Source organism: Salvelinus namaycush, chromosome 3 (assembly GCF_016432855.1).
Source record: "Salvelinus namaycush isolate Seneca chromosome 3, SaNama_1.0, whole genome shotgun sequence".
In the NCBI taxonomy this organism is placed as follows: Eukaryota; Metazoa; Chordata; class Actinopteri; order Salmoniformes; family Salmonidae; genus Salvelinus; species Salvelinus namaycush.
Window position 1 is genome coordinate 96,101,497 of NC_052309.1, and position 24,409 is coordinate 96,125,905.

The 24,409-nt window shown below is 44.0% G+C and overlaps 1 protein-coding gene across 1 annotated transcript; it reads right to left on the reverse strand.

Moving 5' to 3' along the window:
- Window positions 1-4,218: 4,218 nt before the first annotated feature.
- On the reverse strand, window positions 4,219-6,780 carry LOC120044141 (tetraspanin-10-like). Its single transcript, XM_038988728.1, has 3 exons — window positions 6,739-6,780; window positions 4,869-5,485; window positions 4,219-4,525 (listed from the first exon to the last, which is right to left on the reverse strand). The coding sequence occupies exons 1-3, from the start codon at window positions 6,778-6,780 to the stop codon at window positions 4,219-4,221; spliced, it is 966 nt and encodes a 321-aa protein (XP_038844656.1).
- Window positions 6,781-24,409: the final 17,629 nt, after the last annotated feature.

The window sequence follows — 24,409 nt, forward strand, 5'->3', positions numbered from 1 at the left end:
CACTATTCTAGTCAGCAGTGTTACCACTACACCTGACTCCAGCACTATTCTAGTCAGCAGTGTTACCACTAGACCTGACTCCAGCACTATTCTAGTCAACAGTGTTTCCACTAGACCTGACTCCAGCACTATTTTAGTCAGCAGTGTTACCACGAGACCTGACTCCAGCACTATTCTAGTCAGCAGTGTTACCACTAGACCTGACTCCAGCACTATTCTAGTCAGCAGTGTTACCACTAGACCTGACTCCAGCACTATTCTAGTCAGCAGTGTTACCACTAGACCTGACTCCAGCACAATTCTAGTCAGCAGTGTTACCACGAGACCTGACTCCAGCACTATTCTAGTCAGCAGTGTTACCACTCACCTGACTCCAGCACTATTCTAGTCAGCAGTGTTACCACTAGACCTGACTCCAGCACTATTCTAGTCAGCAGTGTTACCACGAGACCTGACTCCAGCACTATTCTAGTCAGCAGTGTTACAACTAGACCTGACTCCAGCACAATTCTAGTCAGCAGTGTTACAACTAGACCTGACTCCAGCACTATTCATTTGATTTCTTTACAAGGTAATTCAGTGGTACTCAATGCTTTTGTGGGTAGAGAACAGAGGAGGCTGGTGGGTGATGATATAGGAGTACAGGCTTATTCTAATGGCTGAAATGTAATTGATTGCAATGATCTGATCCTCCGATATCTCTGCCCACTAGCCACCACTGGTGAATAAATTATTATTTGAATAATGATTAGAACATACAGTGTGATACAATTCATGTTCAGCCATACAACCTCAACAGTGACACCACTTAGATGGTTTACAGTTGATGATCTGGTCGTTCTGATAATGTTCTATAATAACAAAGTGATGTTGATTGTTTTCCTCAGGTTTGGAGATGATATTCCAGGGATGGATCATCTTGGTACTGGTAAGATCTCTCTGTTGGCAGACACATTCTAGATTATTACAGCTTCCCGTCTTTAACAACAAGATTCAACTTGTTTCCAACGTAGTCCCCGATGAAATTTCATGTTGAATTCCTAACTGAATTCTAACTGAATCCTAACTGAACACTGCTCTATTGCACTATTACAACACACACACTAGCCAATACATTGTAGTGTTTCTCTAACACACTAGCCAATACATTGTAGTGTTCCACTAACACACTAGCCAGGACATTTACTGTATAATAATCATAATACATTTCCATGGTTACAGTTTTTGTCCATCAGTACATAGTGATAATAAGAGTCCAGCTTGCATTATGGATGTTATCTTGTAGCTTTACTCCACTAGATGTTATTATCTTGTAGCTTTACTCCACTAGATGTTATTATCTTGTAGCTTTACTCCACTAGATGTTATCTTGTAGCTTTACTCCACTAGATGTTATCTTGTAGCTTTACTCCACTAGATGTTATCTTGTAGCTTTACTCTACTAGATGTTATCTTGTAGCTTTACTCCACTAGATGTTATTATCTTGTAGCTTTACTCCACTAGATGTTATTATCTTGTAGCTTTACTCTACTAGATGGTATCTTGTAGCTTTACTCTACTAGATGTTATCTTGTCGCTTTACTCCACTAGATGTTATCTTGTTGCTTTACTCCACTAGATGTTATCTTGTAGCTTTACTCCACTAGATGTTATTATCTTGTAGCTTTACTCTACTAGATGTTATATTGTAGCTTTACTCCACTAGATGTTATCTTGTAGCTTTACTCCACTAGATGTTATCTTGTAGCTTTACTCCACTAGATGTTATCTTGTAGCTTTACTCTACTAGATGTTATCTTGTAGCTTTACTCTACTAGATGTTATTATCTTGTAGCTTTACTCCACTATATGTTATCTTGTAGCTTTACTCCACTAGATGTTATCTTGTAGCTTTACCCCACTAGATGTTATCTTGTAGCTTTACTCCACTAGATGTTATCTTGTAGCTTTACTCCACTAGATGTTATATTGTAGCTTTACTCCACTAGATGTTATCTTGTAGCTTTACTGTACTAGATGTTATCTTGTAGCTTTACCCCACTAGATGTTATCTTGTAGCTTTACTCCACTAGATGTTATTATCTTGTAGCTTTACTCCACTAGATGTTATTATCTTATAGCTTTACTCTACTAGATGTTATTATCTTGTAGCTTTACTCCACTAGATGTTATTATCTTGTAGCTTTACTCCACTAGATGTTATTATCTTGTAGCTTTACTCCACTAGATGTTATCTTGTAGCTTTACTCCACTATATGTTATCTTGTAGCTTTACTCCACTAGATGTTATTATCTTGTAGCTTTACTCCACTAGATGTTATATTGTAGCTTTACTCCACTAGATGTTATCTTGTAGCTTTACTGTACTAGATTTTTTCTTGTAGCTTTACTCCACTAGATGTTATTATCTTGTAGCTTTACTCCACTAGATGTTATCTTGTAGCTTTACTCCACTAGATGTTATCTTGTAGCTTTACTGTACTAGATGTTATCTTGTAGCTTTACTCTACTAGATGTTATTATCTTGTTGCTTTACTCCACCAGATGTTATCTTGTAGCTTTACTCTACTAGATGTTATTATCTTGTAGCTTTACTCCACTAGATGTTATTATCTTGTAGCTTTACTCCACTATATGTTATTATCTTGTAGCTTTACTCCACTAGATGTTATTATCTTGTAGCTTTACTCCACTAGATGTTATCTTGTAGCTTTACTCCACTAGATGTTATCTTGTAGCTTTACTCCACTAGATGTTATTATCTTGTAGCTTTACTCCACTATATGTTATCTTGTAGCTTTACTCCACTGGATGTTATTATCATGTAGCTTTACTCCACTAGATGTTATCTTGTAGCTTTACTCCACTATATGTTATTTTCTTGTAGCTTTACTTCACTAGATGTTATTATCTTGTATCTTTACTCCACTATATGTTATCTTGTAGCTTTACTCCACTAGATGTTATCTGTAGCATTACTCTACTAGATGTTATCGTGTAGCTTTACTCTACTAGATGTTATTATCTTGTAGCTTTACTCCACTATATGTTATTATCTTGTAGCTTTACTCCACTAGATGTTATCTTGTAGCTTTACTCCACTAGATGTTATTATCTTGTAGCTTTACTCCACTATATGTTATCTTGTAGCTTTACTCCACTGGATGTTCTTATCTTGTAGCTTTACTCCACTAGATGTTATAATGTAGCTTTACTCCACTAAATGTTATCTTGTAGCTTTACTCCACTATATGTTATCTTGTAGCTTTACTCCACTAGATGTTATCTTGTAGCTTTACTCCACTAGATGTTATTATCTTGTAGCTTTACTCCACTAGATGTTATCTTGTAGCTTTACTCCACTAGATCTTATCTTGTAGCTTTACTCCACTAGATCTTATCTTGTAGCTTTACTCCACTAGATGTTATTATCTTGTAGCTTTACTCCACTAGATGTTATCTTGTAGCTTTACTCCACTAGATGTTATTATCTTGTAGCTTTACTCCACTATATGTTATTATCTTGTAGCTTTACTCCACTAGATGTTATTATCTTGTAGCTTTACTCCACTATATGTTATCTTGTAGCTTTACTCCACTGGATGTTATTATCATGTAGCTTTACTCCACTAGATGTTATAATGTAGCTTTACTCCACTAAATGTTATCTTGTAGCTTTACTCCACTATATGTTATCTTGTAGCTTTACTTCACTAGATGTTATTATCTTGTAGCTTTACTCCACTAGATGTTATCTTGTAGCTTTACTCCACTAGATGTTATCCTGTAGCTTTACTCCACTATATCTTATTATCTTGTAGCTTTACTCCACTAGATGTTATCTTGTAGCTTTACTCCACTAGATCTTATCTTGTAGCTTTACTCCACTAGATGTTATTATCTTGTAGCTTTACTCCACTAGATGTTATCTTGTAGCTTTACTCCACTAGATAATATCCTGTTGCTTTACTCCACTAGATGTTATCTTGTAGCTTTACTCCACTAGATCGTATCTTGTAGCTTTACTCCACTAGATGTTATCTTGCAGCTTTACTCCACTAGATGTTATTATCTTGTAGCTTTACTCCACTAGATGTTATATTGTAGCTTTACTCCACTAGATGTTATCTTGTAGCTTTACTCCACTATATCTTATTATCTTGTAGCTTTACTCCACTAGGTCTTATTATCGTGTAGCTTTACTCTACTAGGTCTTATTAACTTGTAGCTTTACTGCACTGGATTTTATCCATCAGTCGTGTGGTGATGAACAGAGTGATGATCTGAATCCCCATTAGGACGATACCCACGGCTCCTATCAGGCCTGTGTGCTGCTCTATCCAGCGGGACATGCCCCCCAGACAGCCCCCCAGGAAGATGACGCTCTGAGCAGAGAACTCATCCAGCTGCTGGGATCCTACTCCACACTGGGAGTTCCACACGGGGCTGTTCTCCAGGGGGTCCACACAGCAGGTAGCAGGGACCCCACAGGACAGCACCCCCGGGGCAGAGCAGTTATAGTACCTGGGATGAGGAGGACATGGGAGGGGAGAAGCAAGGACTGTAACCAATTCAATTGGCTGCTTGGATAATGTTATGTGACATAAAAGCAATAACTTTAGTTATGTAACATATAATTTTTGACAGATTTATATTTTATAAATTCTATTTAATCTTTTTCATACAGTTTATTCTCTGAGATTAACTCTATTTTACAAGAGAGACCTGCTCAAAACTGACAAAGCTATCAAAATGATAGTAACAACCCACATTGACAGACATCAGTTCACAAGGCTGTGTGTCAGTCAATGGACCATGTCATCACAAGTCATCATGTCAATGGTCTGGTCAGTCACATCTCACTCACATGTTGACCTCCCAGTCTCTGTAGTTGTCGGCCCCGCAGCACTGCAGTCCTATCTGGATCTCATCTGTGATGAACCTCAAGTCCAGGTCATCCTGGTAACGCACCATGGCAGCCAGCATACCTGACCTCAGGTATCCCTCTATCTGTCCCTGCAGGCTGTATGCCACGATGGCCGCTAGGACCTGGGCTGCTACCAGGACCAGCACAGTAGCTGAGAAGACCTGGAGCAGGCAGCAGTTCTCTCTCAGAGCCCCCACACAGCCTGACAGGCAGAGGGTAGACAGCACCAAGCCCAGCATCACAAACACCAGCATGGGGTCGGTGCTGATCTGTCCTATTTTCTCCTGAGCGAAGGATTCCTTGTTGATGAGGCCCCACAGTCCCAGGGCCAGGACCACCAGGCCTAGCACCGTGAAGAGGAGGTTGCTGAAGAACAGGAGGTACTTGAGAAGACAGTCTCTCAGGGAGAAGGGCCTGCTACGGGCTCTGGGTTTTACCTCCCTGGTTCTACCCTGGTTCCCTGGTCCATCATTCGGTCCTGGTTCTGGAGCCTGTTCTTCTGTGCTGCTCTCATCAGTCCCCTGAAGGACTCCTGACAACTCTCTATCTGTGTCTGTCTTCAAAGAGGAAACAGGACAGACAATAAACAATGAGATTTCACTGAGACAAAAACAACTCATCAAGTTCAGTCTGTAGTGGTCATTGTCTTTAGGTTTAGCCTACTTGCAACCATAGAATTAGAATCTATAGAACTGGTCTCCTCATCCAAGTCAAGAATGGCATAATGGGTGGACTGGTAGCCATTGGAGTTTGTGCATGTCTTTACCCGTCAAACTGACAGGGTTAAAGATTGCATGTCCTTTTATTCATTTATTTTTCTATGCTTGCAACATTGAAGGGACTGTAAACTCTATTCAATATGATGTACAGTGAGTACATAACTAACAGTATACAGGTTGTCAGACGGACATACAGTTACTGTACCTTTGGTATGAGTGGGCTGGTCTCAGTCTGTGAGGTCTCTCTCCTCAACCAGGGAAAATAAAACCATCTCATGGACTGCAACCTCCTCATCTTCCTAGCAGCCAGGAAACGGTTCTCCCTCTGTCCTCTCAGAAACTATTCTTCCCTTGTCCTCTCAGAAGATATTCTTCTCCTGTCCTCTCAGAAACTATTCTTCCCTTGTCCTCTCAGAAGATATTATTCTCCTGTCCTCTCAGAAACTATTCTTCCACTGTCCTCTCAACGAATCAATGTGCGATGGACGATTCTCCCCTTGTCCTCAGCTAATCAGTGTGTGAGAGGCGGTTCTCCCCGTCTTCCGGTCAGTTTACGAGACTAGAGGAGAGAAAAGGAGAGGAGAAGAGACTGTCTGAGGGGAAAGGGAGAGAGTTGAGGTGGCGGAAGCCAGGTCAGTAGAGCTCTATGCAGTGTGGTGTGGTGGGTGGGTAGCTAGCTTAGGGCTCCAACAGACAGAAGAGTGTATTCATTCATCTACACTGTAGCAAAATAACTTGTAACGGAACGAGAGTTTCTTATTGGTCAAATTCATGTAGAACACTCCCTGTTTTGGACCGTTGCTTTTGTTTGGTTCCTAATGAATAAAGCCCAGGGCTCCCAGGGATTCCAGCAACATCATGTGAGAGTCACAGTGCAGGCGATTAAGAAGTAATCAGATCACGCCTCAATGACTGTTACACTCCAGGGTGAAATTTCCCTTAGGTACAGATCTAAGATCAGCTTACCCTCCCCAATCCTAACCTTAACCATTAGTGGGGAAAAGGCCAAACTGACCCAAGATCAGCGTCTACTCAGGCCAACTTCACCCGAGTGTTACAGGAAGAAGAGATGCTCAGGGAACAGACCCCACTTTGATCCACAACAGCCATGTGATGAGGCTGTGGAATGACATCGTAATACAGAATTGTGAGAATGTTGTGAGCATGTTGTGTGTTTTAGCCAATGAGTGTCTCTATGGTAGATATAATTAATTCAAAAAGAATGAAGTGAAAACAACAGCAAACTTTAGACACAACCAGGGGTGGAAATGGAGGGAAAGCATGGAAACCAATATCCCAAAGCCACATATAGACACAACCAGGGGTGGAAATGGAGGGAACGCATGGAAACCAATATCCTAAAGCCACATTTAGACACAACCAGGGGTGGAAATGGAGGAAAGCATGGAAACCAATATCCCAAAGCCACATATAGACACAACCAGGGGTGGAAATGGAGGGAACGCATGGAAACCAATATCCTAAAGCCACATTTAGACACAACCAGGGGTGGAAATGGAGGAAAGCATGGAAACCAATATCCCAAAGCCACATATAGACACAACCAGGGGTGGAAATGGAGGGAAAGCATGGAAACCAATATCCTAAAGCCACATTTAGACACAACCAGGGGTGGAAATGGAGGGAAAGCATGGAAACCAATATCCTAAAGCCACATATAGACACAACCAGGGGTGGGAATGGAGAGAAACCATGGAAACCAATATCCCAAAGCCACATTTAGACACAACCAGGGGTGGAAATGGAGGGAAAGCATGGAAACCAATATCCCAAAGCCACATTTAGACACAACCAGGGGTGGAAATGGAGGGAATGCATGGAAACCAATATCCTAAAGCCACATTTAGACACAACCAGGGGTGGAAATGGAGGGAAAGCATGGAAACCAATATCCTAAAGACACATTTAGACACAACCAGGGGTGGAATTGGAGGGAAAGCATGGAAACCAATATCCCAAAGCTACATTTAGACACAACCAGGGGTGGAAATGGAGGGAAAGCATGGAAACCAATATCCCAAAGCCACATATAGACACAACCAGGGGTGGAAATGGAGGGAAGGCATGGAAACCAATATCCCAAAGCTACATTTAGACACAACCAGGGGTGGAAATGGAGGGAAAGCATGGAAACCAATATCCCAAAGCCACATATATACACAACCAGGGGTGGAAATGGAGGGAAAGCATGGAAACCAATATCCTAAAGCCACATTTAGACACAACCAGGGGTGGAAATGGAGGGAAGGCATGGAAACCAATATCCTAAAGCCACATTTAGACACAAAATATTATTTTTAGTATATTTTTTTCGTTGAATTCCCATGTTTATTTATTTTCCAGAATAACTTTTTGAATTCCACCCCTGGACACAACAAAAATCAATTCCAGCTCGTTAAGGATCTGTAGGGTAAGGAGGAGGAAAGGTTTAATTTTATAACAGTATGGTCAGGGATGTGGTCTATTTCTCTCTCTATGCAGTAAAATACCTCTAATACCTTGTCTCTTTTAACTTCTTATGGCTGCAGGGGGCGTATTGAGTAGCCAGATTATATGTGCCCATTTCAAACCGCGTCGAACTCAATTCTTGCTCGTACAATATGCATATTATTATTACAATTGGATAGAAAACACTCTCTAGTTTCTAAAAACGTTTGAATTATTTCTCTGAGGGAAACAGAAATCCTTCTGCAGCACTTTTCCTGACCAGGAAGTGAAATGTCAGAAATCTATGCTCTGTTCAACCTCATGCCTATACATGGGCGTGTTACGTAGGAGTCTACAAACACTTCCTACGCCTTTCCCTGGTTGTCAAGATGCGGTGAGAGAAGAAATTTCGTGTCTATCTTGGTCAGAGGTGGAATAAAAGGTCTTTGTTTGACGTGACCGTCCATATCCTGTTTCTGGAGCGCGCGAAAGAGGACACGGATATGGCTTCTTTTTAACTGTCATTATGATAGACGAACATCTCCGTCTTAGATTTGATTTGATACATGTCACCATATCATCGTAACGTATGTTTTTTCAATATAGTTTAATCAGATTATTGAAACTTTTTCGGGAGTTTTGCCGTGTTCCGTTTTCTAACTTTGTTGACTTTGGAGTAATCCGTGTCACTTGGCAAGTGCCCATGCTATATGAAGAGGGATATTTGCCGTTCCAGATCAAAACAACGACTATTCTGGACAAAGGACACCTTATCCAACATTCTGACGGAAGATCACCAAAAGTAAGAAACATTTTATGATGCTATTTCTAATATCTGTCGTGCATGTTGACTGGTCGTGGGCGCCCAAGTGTTTCTGGCTATTGTGGCTATGCTAATATCACGCTACATTTTGTTTGCGCTGTAAAACATTTAATAAATCGGAAATATTGTCTAGAATCACAAGATGCCTGTCTTTCAATTGCTGTACACTATGTATTTTTCAGAAATGTTTTATGATGAGTAATTAGGTATTTGACGTTGGTGTCTGTAAATATTATGGCTGCTTTCGGTGCAATTTCTGATTGTAGCTGAAATGTAAACTATGAATTATACCTGAAATATGCAAATTTTTCGAAAAAAACATATGCTATACAATAAATATGTTATCAGACTGTCATCTGATGAGGTTGTTTCTTGGTTAGTGGCTATTTTTATCTTTATTTGGCCGAATTTGTGATAGCTACTGATGGAGTCATAAACTGATGGAGTAAGAATATTGGTGTCTTTTGCTAACGTGATTAGCTAATAGATTTACATATTGTGTCTTCCCTGTAAAACATTTTAATGTTAGCTTGATTCACAAGATGTGCACCTTTCATCTGGTGTCTTGGACTTGTTAATGTGTGAAAGTTAAATATTTAAAAAAAATATCTTTTGAATTTCGCGCCCTGCACTTGAGCTGGATGTTGTCATAAGTGTACCGGTGTCGGGCTGCACCCCTAACAGGTTTTAAAATATACTTTGGCAGAAAATGTGAATCTCTTATAAAATGTATAAACTATATAATGTCACAATCTTAAACCGGTGTGTGTGTGTGTGTGTGCGTGGGTGTTGTGCCATTTATGCAGCTCTGGGCCTGGTTAGATATGCCAGCCCATAATAAAAAGTATCCTCTAGAAATGATATCAGTGGGTTAACTGCCTTGTTCAGGGGCAAAAGACAGATTTTTACCTTGTCAGCTCGGGGATTCGATACAGCAAACTTTTGGTTACTGGCTCTAAACGCTAGGCTACCTGCCACCCCAAAATCATAAAACTATCAGAGGCTGTCAGATTGGACTCAGTCCCAACAGATAGTTCATCTGAATAATAGAGATCTAGGGAGTATAAGAGTGTATGAAAGTAATTATTATGATGCTGTATGTGAAGTCTATGAACTTCTACCTGGCCTGTTGGAGGACTGATAGTGATCAGTTTCAGTAGTACAATTGAAGTAACACTTCCTTCATATCACCTGTAGGGGGGAGCAGTGCTAACCTAACAGCTTGTAGTGACTGTAGATGGCCTCCACAGGAGCTGCTCAGAGGTATTCTGTTGTTCTGCTTCAATAATCAGTCAGTCAACAACATAGTATTTACATATCTACTTTATCTCTGTTGTGAACACTGTCAATCAGTGGTTACACATTGTGAACACTGTCAATCAGTGGTTACACATTGTGAACACTGTCAATCAGTGATTACACATTGTTAACACTGTCAGTCAGTGATTACACATTGTTAACACTGTCAATCAGAGATTACACATTGTTAACACTGTCAATCAGAGATTACACATTGTTAACACTGTCAATCAGTGGTTACACATTTTTAACACTGTCAATCAGTGGTTACACATTGTTAACACTGTCAATCAGTGGTTACACATTGTTAACACTGTCAATCAGTGGTTACACATTGTTAACACTGTCAATCAGTGGTTACACATTTTTAACACTGTCAATCAGTGGTTACACATTTTTAACACTGTCAATCAATGATTACACATTGTTAACACTGTCAATCAGTGGTTACACATTGTTAACACTGTCAATCAGTGGTTACACATTGTTAACACTGTCAATCAGTGGTTACACATTGTTAACAATGTCAATCAGTGGTTACACATTGTTAACACTGTCAATCAGTGGTTACACATTGTTAACACTGTCAATCAGTGGTTACACATTGTGAACAATGTCAATCAGTGGTTACACATTTTTAACACTGTCAATCAGTGGTTACACATTTTTAACACTGTCAATCCCACAACACCAATCTAGGGCTGCAATGGATTCATGTATTTAATGTATTCAGAAGCATGTTTATATCGGAATCAGGAGTAGCATTGTATTTGAAGTGCTGCAGTCCACCTCTGAGATCCAGTCATCCATCACCTCAGAGTTGACACCTCCAGGCTCCAAGGCCAGGTTTGTTCCAGTAGGTAGCTGGTTAGTCTCAGGTCCAAGTTTGTCCCAGTAGGTAGCTGATAGGTCTCAGGTCCAGGTTTGTCCCAGTAGGTAGCTGGTAGGTCTCAGGTCCAGTTTTGTCCCAGTAGGTAGCTGGTAGGTCTCAGGTCCAGGTTTGTCCCAGTGGGTAGCTGGTAGGTCTCAGGTCCAGGTTTGTCCCAGTAGGTAGCTGATAGGTCTCAGGTCCAGGTTTGTCCCAGTAGGTAGCTGGTAGGTCTCAGGTCCAGGTTTGTCCCAGTAGGTAGCTGGTAGGTCTCAGGTCCAGGTTTGTCCCAGTGGGTAGCTGGTTGGTCTCAGGTCCAGGTTTGTCCCAGTAGGTAGCTGGTTGGTCTCAGGTCCAGGTTTGTCCCAGTAGGTAGCTGATAGGTCTCAGGTCCAGGTTTGTCCTAGTAGGTAGCTGGTAGGTCTCAGGTCCAGGTTCGTCCCAGTAGGTAGCTGGTAGGTCTCAGGTCCAGGTTTGTCCCAGTAGGTAGCTGGTAGGTCTCAGGTCCAGGTTTGTCCCAGTAGGTAGATGATAGGTCTCAGGTCCAGGTTTGTCCCAGTAGGTAGCTGGTAGGTCTCAGGTCCAGGCTTGTCCCAGTAGGTAGTTGATAGGTCTCAGGCCCAGGTTTGTCCCAGTAGGTAGCTGGTTGGTCTCAGGTCCAGGTTTGTCCCAGTAGGTAGCTGGTAGGTCTCAGGTCCAGGTTTGTCCCAGTAGGTAGCTGGTAGGTCTCAGGTCCAGGTTTGTCCCAGTAGGTAGTTGATAGGTCTCAGGCCCAGGTTTGTCCCAGTAGGTAGCTGGTTGGTCTCAGGTCCAGGTTTGTCCCAGTGGGTAGCTGGTAGGTCTCAGGTCCAGGTTTGTCCCAGTAGGTAGCTGGTAGGTCTCAGGTCCAGGTTTGTCCCAGTAGGTAGCTGGTTGGTCTCAGGTCCAGGTTTGTCCCAGTAGGTAGCTGGTAGGTCTCAGGTCCAGGTTTGTCCCAGTAGGTAGCTGGTAGGTCTCAGGTCCAGGTTTGTCCCAGTAGGTAGCTGGTTGGTCTCAGGTCCAGGTTTGTCCCAGTAGGTAGCTGGTATGTCTCAGGTCCAGGTCTCCTGTAGTTTTACTCCCAGGCCTCCCATCCTTTATTTGTCTTGGATCTTCTTGTTGCTTTGGATCCTGTTTTGGTTCAGAGTATCTCAGTGCAGGTGAGGTAGATATACTGAGGAGAGGAATATGTGCAGATCTTCAAGCTTTTTAAATGTTTTCTGCTGTTCTGGGACGGCTGGACAACTCAACACCTTCCTCCTCATGGCCAGTCACCTAGAGTCATGAAATTCGTAGATTATACTCTTTCTGGAACAGATTGTCCCTCCAATTGACCATAAATGATTTGAGGTGAACGTGAGTTACAGTGACCAGATTCATTCTGCTCTAATAAGACAATTATTCTACTGGAATTACGGGCTCAACTCGCCAGTGAATGACAGAGAGTTTCCACTGAGACCACCACAGTCACACACTTTTCCACCCATAGAACGAAGGGGTCCAAACAGCTATCAAGAGCTGTCGAAACGGCTAACTTTGGTGTGTGTTGTTATGGCAACCGTCTATGAACATGTTACATAGCTGACTGGGGTGTGTTGTTATAGCAACTGTCTATGAACATGTTACAGAGCTGACTGGGGTGTGTTGTTGTAGCAACTGTATATGAACATGGTAAACAGCTGACTTTGGTGTGTGTTGTTATAGCAACTGTATATGAACATGGTAAACAGCTGACTTTGGTGTGTGTTGTTATAGCAACTGAATATGAACATGTTAAACAGCTAATCACCTCTCAGCATGGAACCTGTCTGACTCCAGAACCCATGCAGTGTGTGTGTGTGTGTGTGTGTGTGTGTGTGTGTGTGTGTGTGTGTGTGTGTGTGTGTGTGTGTGTGTGTGTGTGTGTGTGTGTGTGTGTGTGTGTGTGTGTGTGTGCACTATGCAGCTCAGTGCTCCTTCAGAGGAGGACATAAACAACTCCATTACTCCATACTGATTTCTATTAGCAGCTCCCACAGGTCTCCTCACTCTGTCCAACTCTTCAACAGGGTTTGCAATATTTCACAACATCAACTCCTGAACCATGAAATCAGTCTAGTCTTCAGATGCTTCCGATGTGAACAAATTAGAATGCCTGATTTGACTGTAAACAAAACGTTCAATTATTTACACACTCTACAATCTAGTGGTCTATTCTTTATAATGGACCTTTGGGAACGAGGGAAAAATTATTTCTATAGTATATGGACTCTTCTCCCTCCCCAACACACACGCACACACACACACACACACACACAGGACTGTACATTATCATATTGGAGAATTAATCTGTTGGTGATTACAGTAGCTGACCTACCTGCTCTGTCCAAAGGAGGACGTCTCTTCCTGTGTAGTAAATCAAATCAAATCAAACTTTATTTGTCACATGCGCCAAATACAACAACAACAAGTGTAGACCTTACTGTGAAATGCTTAGACCTTACTGTGAAATGCTACTTACAAGCCCAACAGTGGAGTTCAAGAAGAGTTAAGAAAATATTTACGAAATAAACTAAAGTAAAAAAATAAAATATTGAAATATATACATATATATATAAAGATTGCGATATTTTTTTTTTAAATACAAAAATTTAGAAAAATGCAATTATAAAAAGTTATACAATGAAAGTTACACAATAACAAGGTTATATACAGGGGGTACCGGTACCGAGTCATTGTGCAGGGGTACAGGTTAGTTGAGGTAATTTGTACATGTAGGTAGGGGTGAAGTGACTATGCATAGATAATAAACAGTAGTAGCAGTGTACAAAACTAATTTCAATGGAAATAGTCCGGTGAACATTTGATTAATTGTTCAGCAGTCTTAGAAGCTGTTAAGGAGCCTTTTGGTCCTAGACTTGGCGCTCCGGTACCGCTTACTGTGCGGTAGCAGAGAAAACAGTCTATGACTTGGGTGACTGGAGTCTATGACAATTTTATGGGCTTTCCTCTGACACTGCCTATAATATAGGTCCTGGATGGCAGGAAGCTTGGCCCCAGTGATATACTGGGCCGTACGCACTACCCTCTGTCATGCCTTATGGTCAGATGCCGAGCAGTTGCCATACCAGGCGGTGATGCAAACGGTCAGGATGCTCTCGATGGTGCAGCTATAGAACTTTTTGAGGATCTGGGGACCCATGCCAAATCTTTTCAGTCTCCTGAGGGGGAAAATGTTTTGTCATGCACTCTTCACAACTGTCTTGGTGTGTTTGGTCCATGATAGTTCATTGGTGATGTGGACATCAAGGAACTTGAAACTCTCGACCCGCTCCACTACAGCCCCGTCGATGTTAATGGGGGCCTGTTCGGCCCGCCTTTTCCTGTTGTCTATGATCAGCTCCTTTGTCTCTTCCTGTATAGCACTGTCTCTTCCTGTGTGGTACTGTCTCTTCCTGTGTATTACCGTCTCTTCCTGTGTAGACCTGTCTCTTCCTGTGTAGTATTTAAGTGTGAATTCCTGTGTGAATTTAAGTATGCTCTCTCTAATTCTCTCCTTCTCTCTTTCTTTCTCTCTCTCGGAGGACCCGAGCCCTAGGACCATGCGTCAGGACTACCTGGCATGATGACTCCTTTCTGTCCCCAGTCCACCTGGCCTTGCTGCTGTTCCAGTTTCAACTGTTCTGCCTGCGGCTATGGAACCCTGACCTGTTCACCAGACGTGCTACCTGTCCCAGACCTGCTGTTTTCAACTCTCTAGAGACCGCAGGAGCGGTAGAGATACTCTTAATGATCGGCTATGAAAAGCCAACTGACATTTACTCCTGAGGGGCTGACTTGCTACACCCTCAACAACTACTGTGATTATTATTATTTGACCATGCTGGTCATTTATGAACATTTGAACATCTTGGCCATGTTCTGTTATAATCTCAACCCGGCACAGCCAGAAGAGGACTGGCCACCCCTCATAGCCTGGTTCCTCTCTAGGTTTCTTCCTAGGTTTTGGCCTTTCTAGGGAGTTTTTCCTAGCCACCGTGCTTCTACACCTGCATTGCTTGCTGTTTGGGGTTTTAAGGCTGGGTTTCTGTACAGCACTTTGAGATATCAGCTGATGTACGAAGGGCTATATAAATAAATTTGATTTGATTTGATTAGTACTGTCTCTTCTTGTGTGGTATTGTCCCTTCCTGTGTAGTACTGTGTATTCCTGTGTGTGTAGGATTAGTCCAGGGTTATGGAAAATCCTCCACCATATGTCACAGGTGTCCATTTCTATCTGGCCTCAATCTGGCATTTCCCTTCTTTGGGCCCTGGTCAAACATAGTCAAATATGGAATAGGAGGAGAGGCCTGGGTCTCTGCTGATCTGTGTGTCTTCTCGTGTGCTGCCTGGGCCCCCAGAGTGAGAGCGAAGATGTTGCCTGGGCCCCCAGAGTTAGAACACAGAGGCTACCTGGGCCCCGAGAGTTAGAGCACAGATGCTGCCTGAGCCCCCAGAGTGAGAGCACAGAGGCTTTCTTAGCCACCAGAGTTAGAACACAGAGGTTGCTTGGGTCCCAGAGTTAGAACACAGAGGCTTCCTGGGCCCCCAGATTTAGAACATAGAGGCTGCCTGGGCCCCCAGAGTTAGAACACAGATGCTGCCTGGGTCCCCAGAGTTAGAACACAGAGGCTGCCTGGGCCCCCAGAGTTAGAACACAGATGCTGCCTGGGCCCCCAGAGTTAGAAAACAGAGGCTGCCTGGGTCCCCAGAGTTAGAACACAGAGGATATTGTTTTCCAGTACAGGACTGAGACATAGTTTTATAAGTCTGTTATATCCATCAGATAGACTGAGATGTCTTGCCATCAGCAACAAACAGGAGCATGATGAGAGACAGAGAGAGATGGAGAGAAGGTAAAGTGAACAATATGAGAGCGAAAGAGATGGTGTGATATCCCCCTTCTCCTTGGCACCTTGGTCCTGTGCTGTCATTCTTTCCCCATTCAGGGCTGTGCTGTGTTGGATTGGGCTGTAGGGAGGTACTTGATGAAGCTGCTGGAGCTGGCCCTGCACCTAGGGCTCTGGAAGGGATTATAGTTTTACTGCTCAGGATCAAGCAGGCCAGGGTTGGAAGAACCACCAGCTCAGGCCAGAGTTGGAAGAATCAGGGCTGGACTCCCTGTGCCTCACACCTCATTCATATTGATGATCATAGATAGGCTCTAATGAAGGTGATTCATGCTGAAACGTCAGCCAATTGTTTACTTGTCCCATCAATAAATCTATCAGATCTACCCAGCAACAGAGTGCTCCTTTTTCTTTATTCTCCCTATAGTCACCAGTTGAAGTATCCTGGGGTAAGGGATGATAGTTACCAGTTGAAGTATCCTGGGGTAAGGGATGATAGTTACCAGTGGAAATATCCTGGGGTAAGGGATGATAGTTACCAGTTGAAGTATCCTGGGGTAAGGGATGATAGTTACCAGTGGAAATATCCTGGGGTAAGGAATGATAGTTACCAGTGGAAGTATCCTGGGGTAAGATACGATAGTTACCAGTTGAAGTATCTTTGGGTAAGGGATGATAGTTACCAGTTGAAATATCCTGGGGTAAGGGATGATAGTTACCAGTTGAAATATCCTGGGGTAAGGGATGATAGTCACCAGTTGAAGTATCCTGGGGTAAGGAATGATAGTCACCAGTTGAAATATCCTGGGTTAAGGAATGATAGTCACCAGTTGAAGTATCCTGGGGTAAGGAATGATATTTACCAGTTGTAGTATCCTGGGTTATGGGATGATAGTTACCAGTTGAAGTATCCTGGGGTAAGATACGATAGTTACCAGTTGAAGTATCCTTGGGTAAGGGATGATAGTTACCAGTTGAAATATCCTGGTGTAAGGAATGATAGTTACCAGTTGAAGTATCCTGGGGAAAGATACGATAGTTACCAGTTGAAGTATCCTGGGGTAAGGAATGATAGTTACCAGTTGAAGTGTCCTGGGGTAAGGAATGATAGTTACCAGTTGAAGTATCCTGGGGTAAGATACGATAGTTACCAGTTGAAGTATCCTGGGGTAAGGGATGATAGTTACCAGTTGAAGTATCCTGGGGTAAGGGATGATAGTCACCAGTTGAAGTATCCTGGGGTAAGGGATGATAGTCACCAGTTGAAGTATCCTGGGTTAAGGGATGATATTTACCAGTTGAAGTATCCTGGGGTAAGGGATGATAGTTACCAGTTGAAGTATCCTGGGGTAAGGGATGATATTTACCAGTTGAAGTATCTTGGCGTAAGGAAGGTTTTCTGTATGATCATAGATACGTTATAGTCACGTTGTCCTAGCTGTTAAAATGAGTGGAAAAGTAAATGATTTTGAAATAAGCTGCAATGCTTTGTTATAATGATGGTATAACCCTTCTCTCCTTATCAACTCTTCATGAAAACTCACTAGTGTTGAAACAGCAGGTAATACATGTCTGTTACCCACAGCAGGTCTGGACATGTTCCTTCACACACATGTCTCAGTGTCTGTCCTCGACTGGAACACAACACACCTCCCTCCTCCCTGCCTCCAACATGTGTCCGGTACATCTCAGTGGTCCACAGAACCAGTGGACAGAACCCAGTCATCATGTGTCCGGTACATCTCAGTGGTCCACAGAACCAGTGGACAGAACCCAGTCATCATGTGTATGGTACATCTCAGTGGTCCACAGGGCCAGTGGACAGAACCCAGTCATCATGTGTATGGTACATCTCAGTGGTCCACAGGGCCAGTAGACAGAACCCAGTCATCATGTGTATGGTACATCTCAGTGGTCCACAGGGCCAGTGGACAGAACCCAGTCATCATGTGTCCGGTACATCTCAGTGGTCCACAGGACCAGTGGACAGAACCCAGTCATCAGGTGTATGGTACATCTCAGTGGTCCACAGGACAGGTGGACAGAACCCAGTCATCATGTGTCCGGTACATCTCAGTGGTCCACAGGACCAGTGGACAGAACCCAGTCATCATGTGTATGGTACATCTCAGTGGTCCACAGGACAGGTGGACAGAACCCAGTCATCATGTGTATGGTACATCTCAGTGGTCCACAGGACCAGTGGACAGAACCCAGTCATCATGTGTCCGGTACATCTCAGTGGTCCACATGGCCAGTGGACAGAACCCAGTCATCAGGTGTATGGTACATCTCAGTGGTCCACAGAACCAGTGGACAGAACCCAGTCATCATGTGTATGGTACATCTCAGTGGTCCACAGGGCCAGTGGACAGAACCCAGTCATCATGTGTATGGTACATCTCAGTGGTCCACAGGGCCAGTAGACAGAACCCAGTCATCATGTGTATGGTACATCTGAGTGGTCCACAGGGCCAGTGGACAGAACCCAGTCATCATGTGTATGGTACATCTCAGTGGTCCACAGGACCAGTGGACAGAACCCAGTCATCATGTGTGTGGTACATCTCAGTGGTCCACAGGGCCAGTGGACAGAACCCAGTCATCATGTGTATGGTACATCTCAGTGGTCCACAGGACCAGTGGACAGAACCCAGTCATCATGTGTATGGTACATCTCAGTGGTCCACAGGGCCAGTGGACAGAACCCAGTCATCATGTGTCCGGTACATCTCAGTGGTCCACAGGACCAGTGGACAGAACCCAGTCATCATGTGTGTGGTACATCTCAGTGGTCCACAGAACCAGTGGACAGAACCCAGTCATCATGTGTATTGTACATCTCAGTGGTCCACAGAACCAGTGGACAGAATCCAGTCATCATGTGTATGGTACATCTCAGTGGTCCACAGGGCCAGTGGACAGAACCCAGTCATCATGTGTCCGGTACATCTCAGTGGTCCACAGGACCAGTGGACAGAACCCAGTCATCATGTGTATGGTACATCTCAGTGGTCCACAGGGCCAGTGGACAGAACCCAGTCATCATGTGTTATGGTACATCTCAGTGGTCCACAGGACCAGTGGACAGAACCCAGTCATCAGGTGTATGGTACATCTCAGTGGTCCACAGAACCAGTGGACAGAACCCAGTCATCATGTGTATGGTACATCTCAGTGGTCCACAGGGCCAGTGGACAGAACCCAGTCATCATGTGTATGGTACATCTCAGTGGTCCACAGGGCCAGTAGACATAACCCAGTCATCATGTGTCCGGTAAATCTCAGTGGTCCACAGGGCCAGTGGACAGAACCCAGTCATCATGTGTTATGGTACATCTCAGTGGTCCACAGGACTAGTGGACAGAACCCAGTCATCATGTGTATGGTACATCTCAGTGGTCCACAGGGCCAGTAGACAGAACCCAGTCATCATGTGTTATGGTACATCTCAGTGGTCCACAGGGCCAGTAGACAGAACCCAGTCATCATGTGTATGGTACCTCTCAGTGGTCCACAGGGCCAGTGGACAGAACCCAGTCATCATGTGTCCGGTACATCTCAGTGGTCCACAGGACCAGTGGACAGAACCCAGTCATCATGTGTCCGGTACATCTCAGTGGTCCACAGGGCCAGTGGACAGAACCCAGTCATCATGTGTATGGTACATCTCAGTGGTCCACAGGACCAGTGGACAGGACCCAGTCATCATGTGTATGGTACATCTCAGTGGTCCACAGGGCCAGTGGACAGAACCCAGTCATCATGTGTATGGTACATCTCAGTGATCCACAGGGCCAGTGGACAGGACCCAGTCATCATGTGTATGGTACATCTCAGTGGTCCACAGGGCCAGTGGACAGGACCCAGTCATCATGTGTATGGTACATCTCAGTGGTCCACAGGGCCAGTGGACAGAACCCAGTCATCATGTGTCCGGTACATCTCAGTGGTCCACAGGGCCAGTGGACAGAACCCAGTCATCATGTGTCCGGTACATCTCAGTGGTCCACAGGACCAGTGGACAGAACCCAGTGATCAGGTGTATGGTACATCTCAGTGGTCCACATGGCCAGTGGACAGAACCCAGTCATCATGTGTCCGGTACATCTCAGTGGTCCACAGGACCAGTGGACAGAACCCAGTCATCATGTGTATGGTACATCTCAGTGGTCCACAGGGCCAGTAGACAGAACCCAGTCATCATGTGTATGGTACATCTCAGTGGTCCACAGGGCCAGTGGACAGAACCCAGTCATCATGTGTATGGTACATCTCAGTGGTCCATAGGGCCAGTGGACAGAACCCAGTCATCATGTGTATGGTACATCTCAGTGGTCCACAGGACCAGTGGACAGAACCCAGTCATCATGTGTCCGGTACATCTCAGTGGTCCACAGGACCAGTGGACAGAACCCAGTCATCATGTGTATGGTACATCTCAGTGGTCCACAGGACAAGTGGACAGAACCCAGTCATCATGTGTATGGTACATCTCAGTGGTCCACAGGACCAGTGGACAGAACCCAGTCATCATGTGTATGGTACATCTCAGTGGTCCACAGGACCAGTGGACAGAACCCAGTCGTCATGTGTTATGAGCTAGAGGTGAACCATCTCAGTGGACAACAGGGCCAGTGTTTTGGAGAAGTATACAGTTAGTTTATCTTGTCTTAGCTTGTCGTATCTGTGGATAAATAAGCATAGCTTTGAAGCGTAGTCAGTTTTCCATACATTCTGACGTGTGGAATCATTTTTCAATACGTATCAGTACAGTTCCGTTCTCTCTCTCTCACTCACTCCCTCTCCCTCTCCCTCTCCCTCTCCCTCTCCCTCTCCCTCTCTCTCTCTACTCCCTTTCCCCCTCCCCCTCTCCCTCTCTCCTCCTCTCATCATAGTAATGTACTCTGCTGGCTGACAGGGTGAATTCCCAGTTCTCCTGGCTGGATGTCAATTATTCCCACCTCATATTCAGATATATACCAGATGAATGGCAGCACTAGTTTCTCTGTTTTGAACCTGTTTAAACGCCTTCAGCCTCTCAGTATATCACCATTTGCTCTGGTGTTCTGGAGGGGTGATTGGTGGATGTAAAGATGAATATTTGTGCATTATATAATGTAAACTTTTGTAATTTTGACCATAGGAAGAGACTTGAAATGTTTGGAGGGATTTCACATTTTGAGAAAACATGATGCATTTAATTCCGTTCCAGTTGCGTCTCAGGCCCTCTCAATCTCACTCCAGCTACACCTTATCTAGTTATATTGATGTGTAGAATGCCTTCACCTCGTGTGTGTGTGTGTGTGTGTGTGTGTGTGTGTGTGTGTGTGTGTGTGTGTGTGTGTGTGTGTGTGTGTGTGTGTGTGTGTGTGTGTGTGTGTGTGTGTGTGTGTGTGTGTGATAAATGGGATCAGGTTATTTCTACCGCACGTGGCTGCATGGAATGGGTTCTATCTGGTTTCTACATCTCTGGTCTCTCAGTAGAGGAATATTCTGCCAGTAGAATAACCTGAATGCAGTCAAAGGGGCAATATTTTTGATCGCAATTTACCTGAAAAGCTTTTACCAAAAAAGCTTATTCTTGTAATCACTGGACATTACCTTACAGTAATACACTTTTCTGTGATAAATCATCATAAGATAGCTTGTAAACCTTTGGTCGTAATAAGTGATGGACGCTGGTTAAATGTTTCCCATCCGCCTGCTATTAAAGTGTTGTAGGGTGGCTAAATGTTTCCCATCGCCTGCTATTAAAAGTGTTGTAGAGTGGCTAAATGTTTCCCATCGCCTGCTATTAAAAGTGTTGTAGGGTGGCTAAATGTTTCCCATCCGCCTGCTATTAAAAGTGTTGTAGGGTGGCTAAATGTTTCCCATCCGCCTGCTATTAAAAGTGTTGTAGGGTGGCTAAATGTTTCCCATCCGCCTGCTATTAAAAGTGTTGTAGGGTGGCTAAATGTTTCCCCTTCCCTGCTATTAAAAGTGTTGTAGGGTGGTTAAATGTTTCCCATCCGCCTGCTATTAAAAGTGTTGTAGAGTGGCTAAATGTTTCCCATCCTCCTGCTATTAAAAGTGTTGTAGGGTGGCTAAATGTTTCCCATCCGCCTGCTATTAAAAGTGTTGTAGGGTGGCTAAATGTTTCCCATCGCCTGCTATTAAAAGTGTTGTAGGGTGGCTAAATGTTTCCCCTTCCCTGCTATTAAAAGTGTTGTAGGGTGGCTAAATGTTTCCCATCCGCCTGCTATTAAAAGTGTTGTAGGGTGGCTAAATGTTTCCCCTTCCCTGCTATTAAAAGTGTTGTAGGGTGGCTAAATGTTTCCCATCCGCCTGCTATTAAAAGTGTTGTAGGGTGGCTAAATGTTTCCCATCCGCCTGCTATTAAAAGTGTTGTAGGGTGGCTAAATGTTTCCCCTTCCCTGCTATTAAAATGCTGTAGGGTGGCTAAATGTTTCCCATCCGCCTGCTATTAAAAGTGCTGTAGGGTGGCTAAATGTTTCCCCTTCCCTGCTATTAAAAGTGTTGTAGGGTGGCTAAATGTTTCCCCTTCCCTGCTATTAAAAGTGTTGTAGGGTGGCTAAATGTTTCCCCTTCCCTGCTATTAAAAGTGTTGTAGGGTGGCTAAATGTTTCCCCTTCCCTGCTATTAAAAGTGTTGTAGGGTGGCTAAATGTTTCCCCTTCCCTGCTATTAAAGTGTTGTAGGGTGGCTAAATGTTTCCCCCTCCCTGCTATTAAAAGTGTTGTAGGGTGGCTAAATGTTTCCCATTCCCTGCTATTAAAAGTGTTTTGTAGGGTGGCTAAATGTTTTCCCTTCCCTGCTATTAAAAGTGTTGAAGGGTGGCTAAATGTTTCCCCTTCCCTGCTATTAAAAGTGTTGTAGGGTGGCTAAATGTTTCCACTTCCCTGCTATTAAAAGTGTTGTAGGGTGGCTAAATGTTTCCCCTTCCCTGCTATTTCAATAGAGACTGTGTTTCACTGATACATGGTCTATTTTATTGAGTCTCTGTTAGGAACAAACATTTTGGTTCCAGTCAGTGCTTTGGTTCCTGTGTCAAAAAAGGTTAGTGTCAACATTCAACTGTCCCAAAGAGAGCATTGGTCTGTCAGATTCCAATACATCAATACTGTTATCTGGTGAGAAGTTTAATCAAAACTGTTTCTTATTTTTCTCTCCTTGAAAGTTCCTACACCTGTTTGTAACATTTCAGAGTCTAGAAACATAGAAGACAAACGGTATATCTCACAGGAGCCATGAATCTCTTCTCGTTACTGCGTGATGGCTCTCTGCTCTGCAGGGATCTCCAGACCAGGCTGGCTCAGGCTCTGGGCTGGCCACAGACTCTCCTGTCCCCTCCCTTCCCCTCCTCACCTCTCCCCTTCTCTTCTCTTCTCTCCCCACCTCTCCCCTCCCCTTCCCTCCTCTTCTCTCCTCTCCTCTCCCCTCCTCTTCTCTCCTCTCCCCTCCCCTCCCCTCCCCTCCTATCCTCGCCTCTCCTCTCCTCTCCCCTCCTCACCTCTCCCCTTCATGGTGTCCTCACCTCTCTCCTTACTGGTGTCCTCACCTCTCCCCTTAATGGTGTCCTCATCTCTCTCCTTAATGGTGTCCTCATCTCTCCCCTTACTGGTGTCCTCATCTCTCTCCTTAATGGTGTCCTCATCTCTCTCCTTAATGGTGTCCTCATCTCTCCCCTTACTGGTGTCCTCATCTCTCTCCTTCATGGTGTCCTCACCTCTCTCCTTACTGGTGTCCTCACCTCTCCCCTTCATGGTGTCCTCATCTCTCTCCTTAATGGTGTCCTCACCTCTCCCCTTCATGGTGTCCTCACCTCTCTCCTTAATGGTGTCCTCACCTCTCCCCTTCATGGTGTCCTCACCTCTCCCCTTCATGGTGTCCTCACCTCTCCCCTTCATGGTGTCCTCACCTCTCCCCTTCATGGTGTCCTCACCTCTCCCCTTCATGGTGTCCTCACCTCTCCCCTTCATGGTGTCCTCACCTCTCCCCTTCATGGTGTCCTCATCTCTCTCAATGGTACCCTGATGTCTGACCTCAGTGGCGTCCTCATTTGAGGACCCTCTGTACGAGGGGTGATGTTTGAATCAGGTTATCATTTGATCATTAATAATGGCAATGTCCATGCAAAACGGTTATATCCAACTGAAGATCTCTATCTACTGTATCTCTGTGAGTTTAATACTTTACAGAAACAGTATGTCCACCCTACACGAAATAAAATATTTATACAAAACCAAAACGCATTAGATTTGAAATAGAATGGTGTCTGCTGGTCAGACACAAAGAACACGAGATAAAAGATGAAGGTCTATCAGGAACTGTAATCTATAAATAATCCATCGCTGTGAGGAAGAGAGACAGGCTGTCAAGTACATACAACACCCCCCCACAAAGTTATGAAATTATGCCACAAAATAACTATCA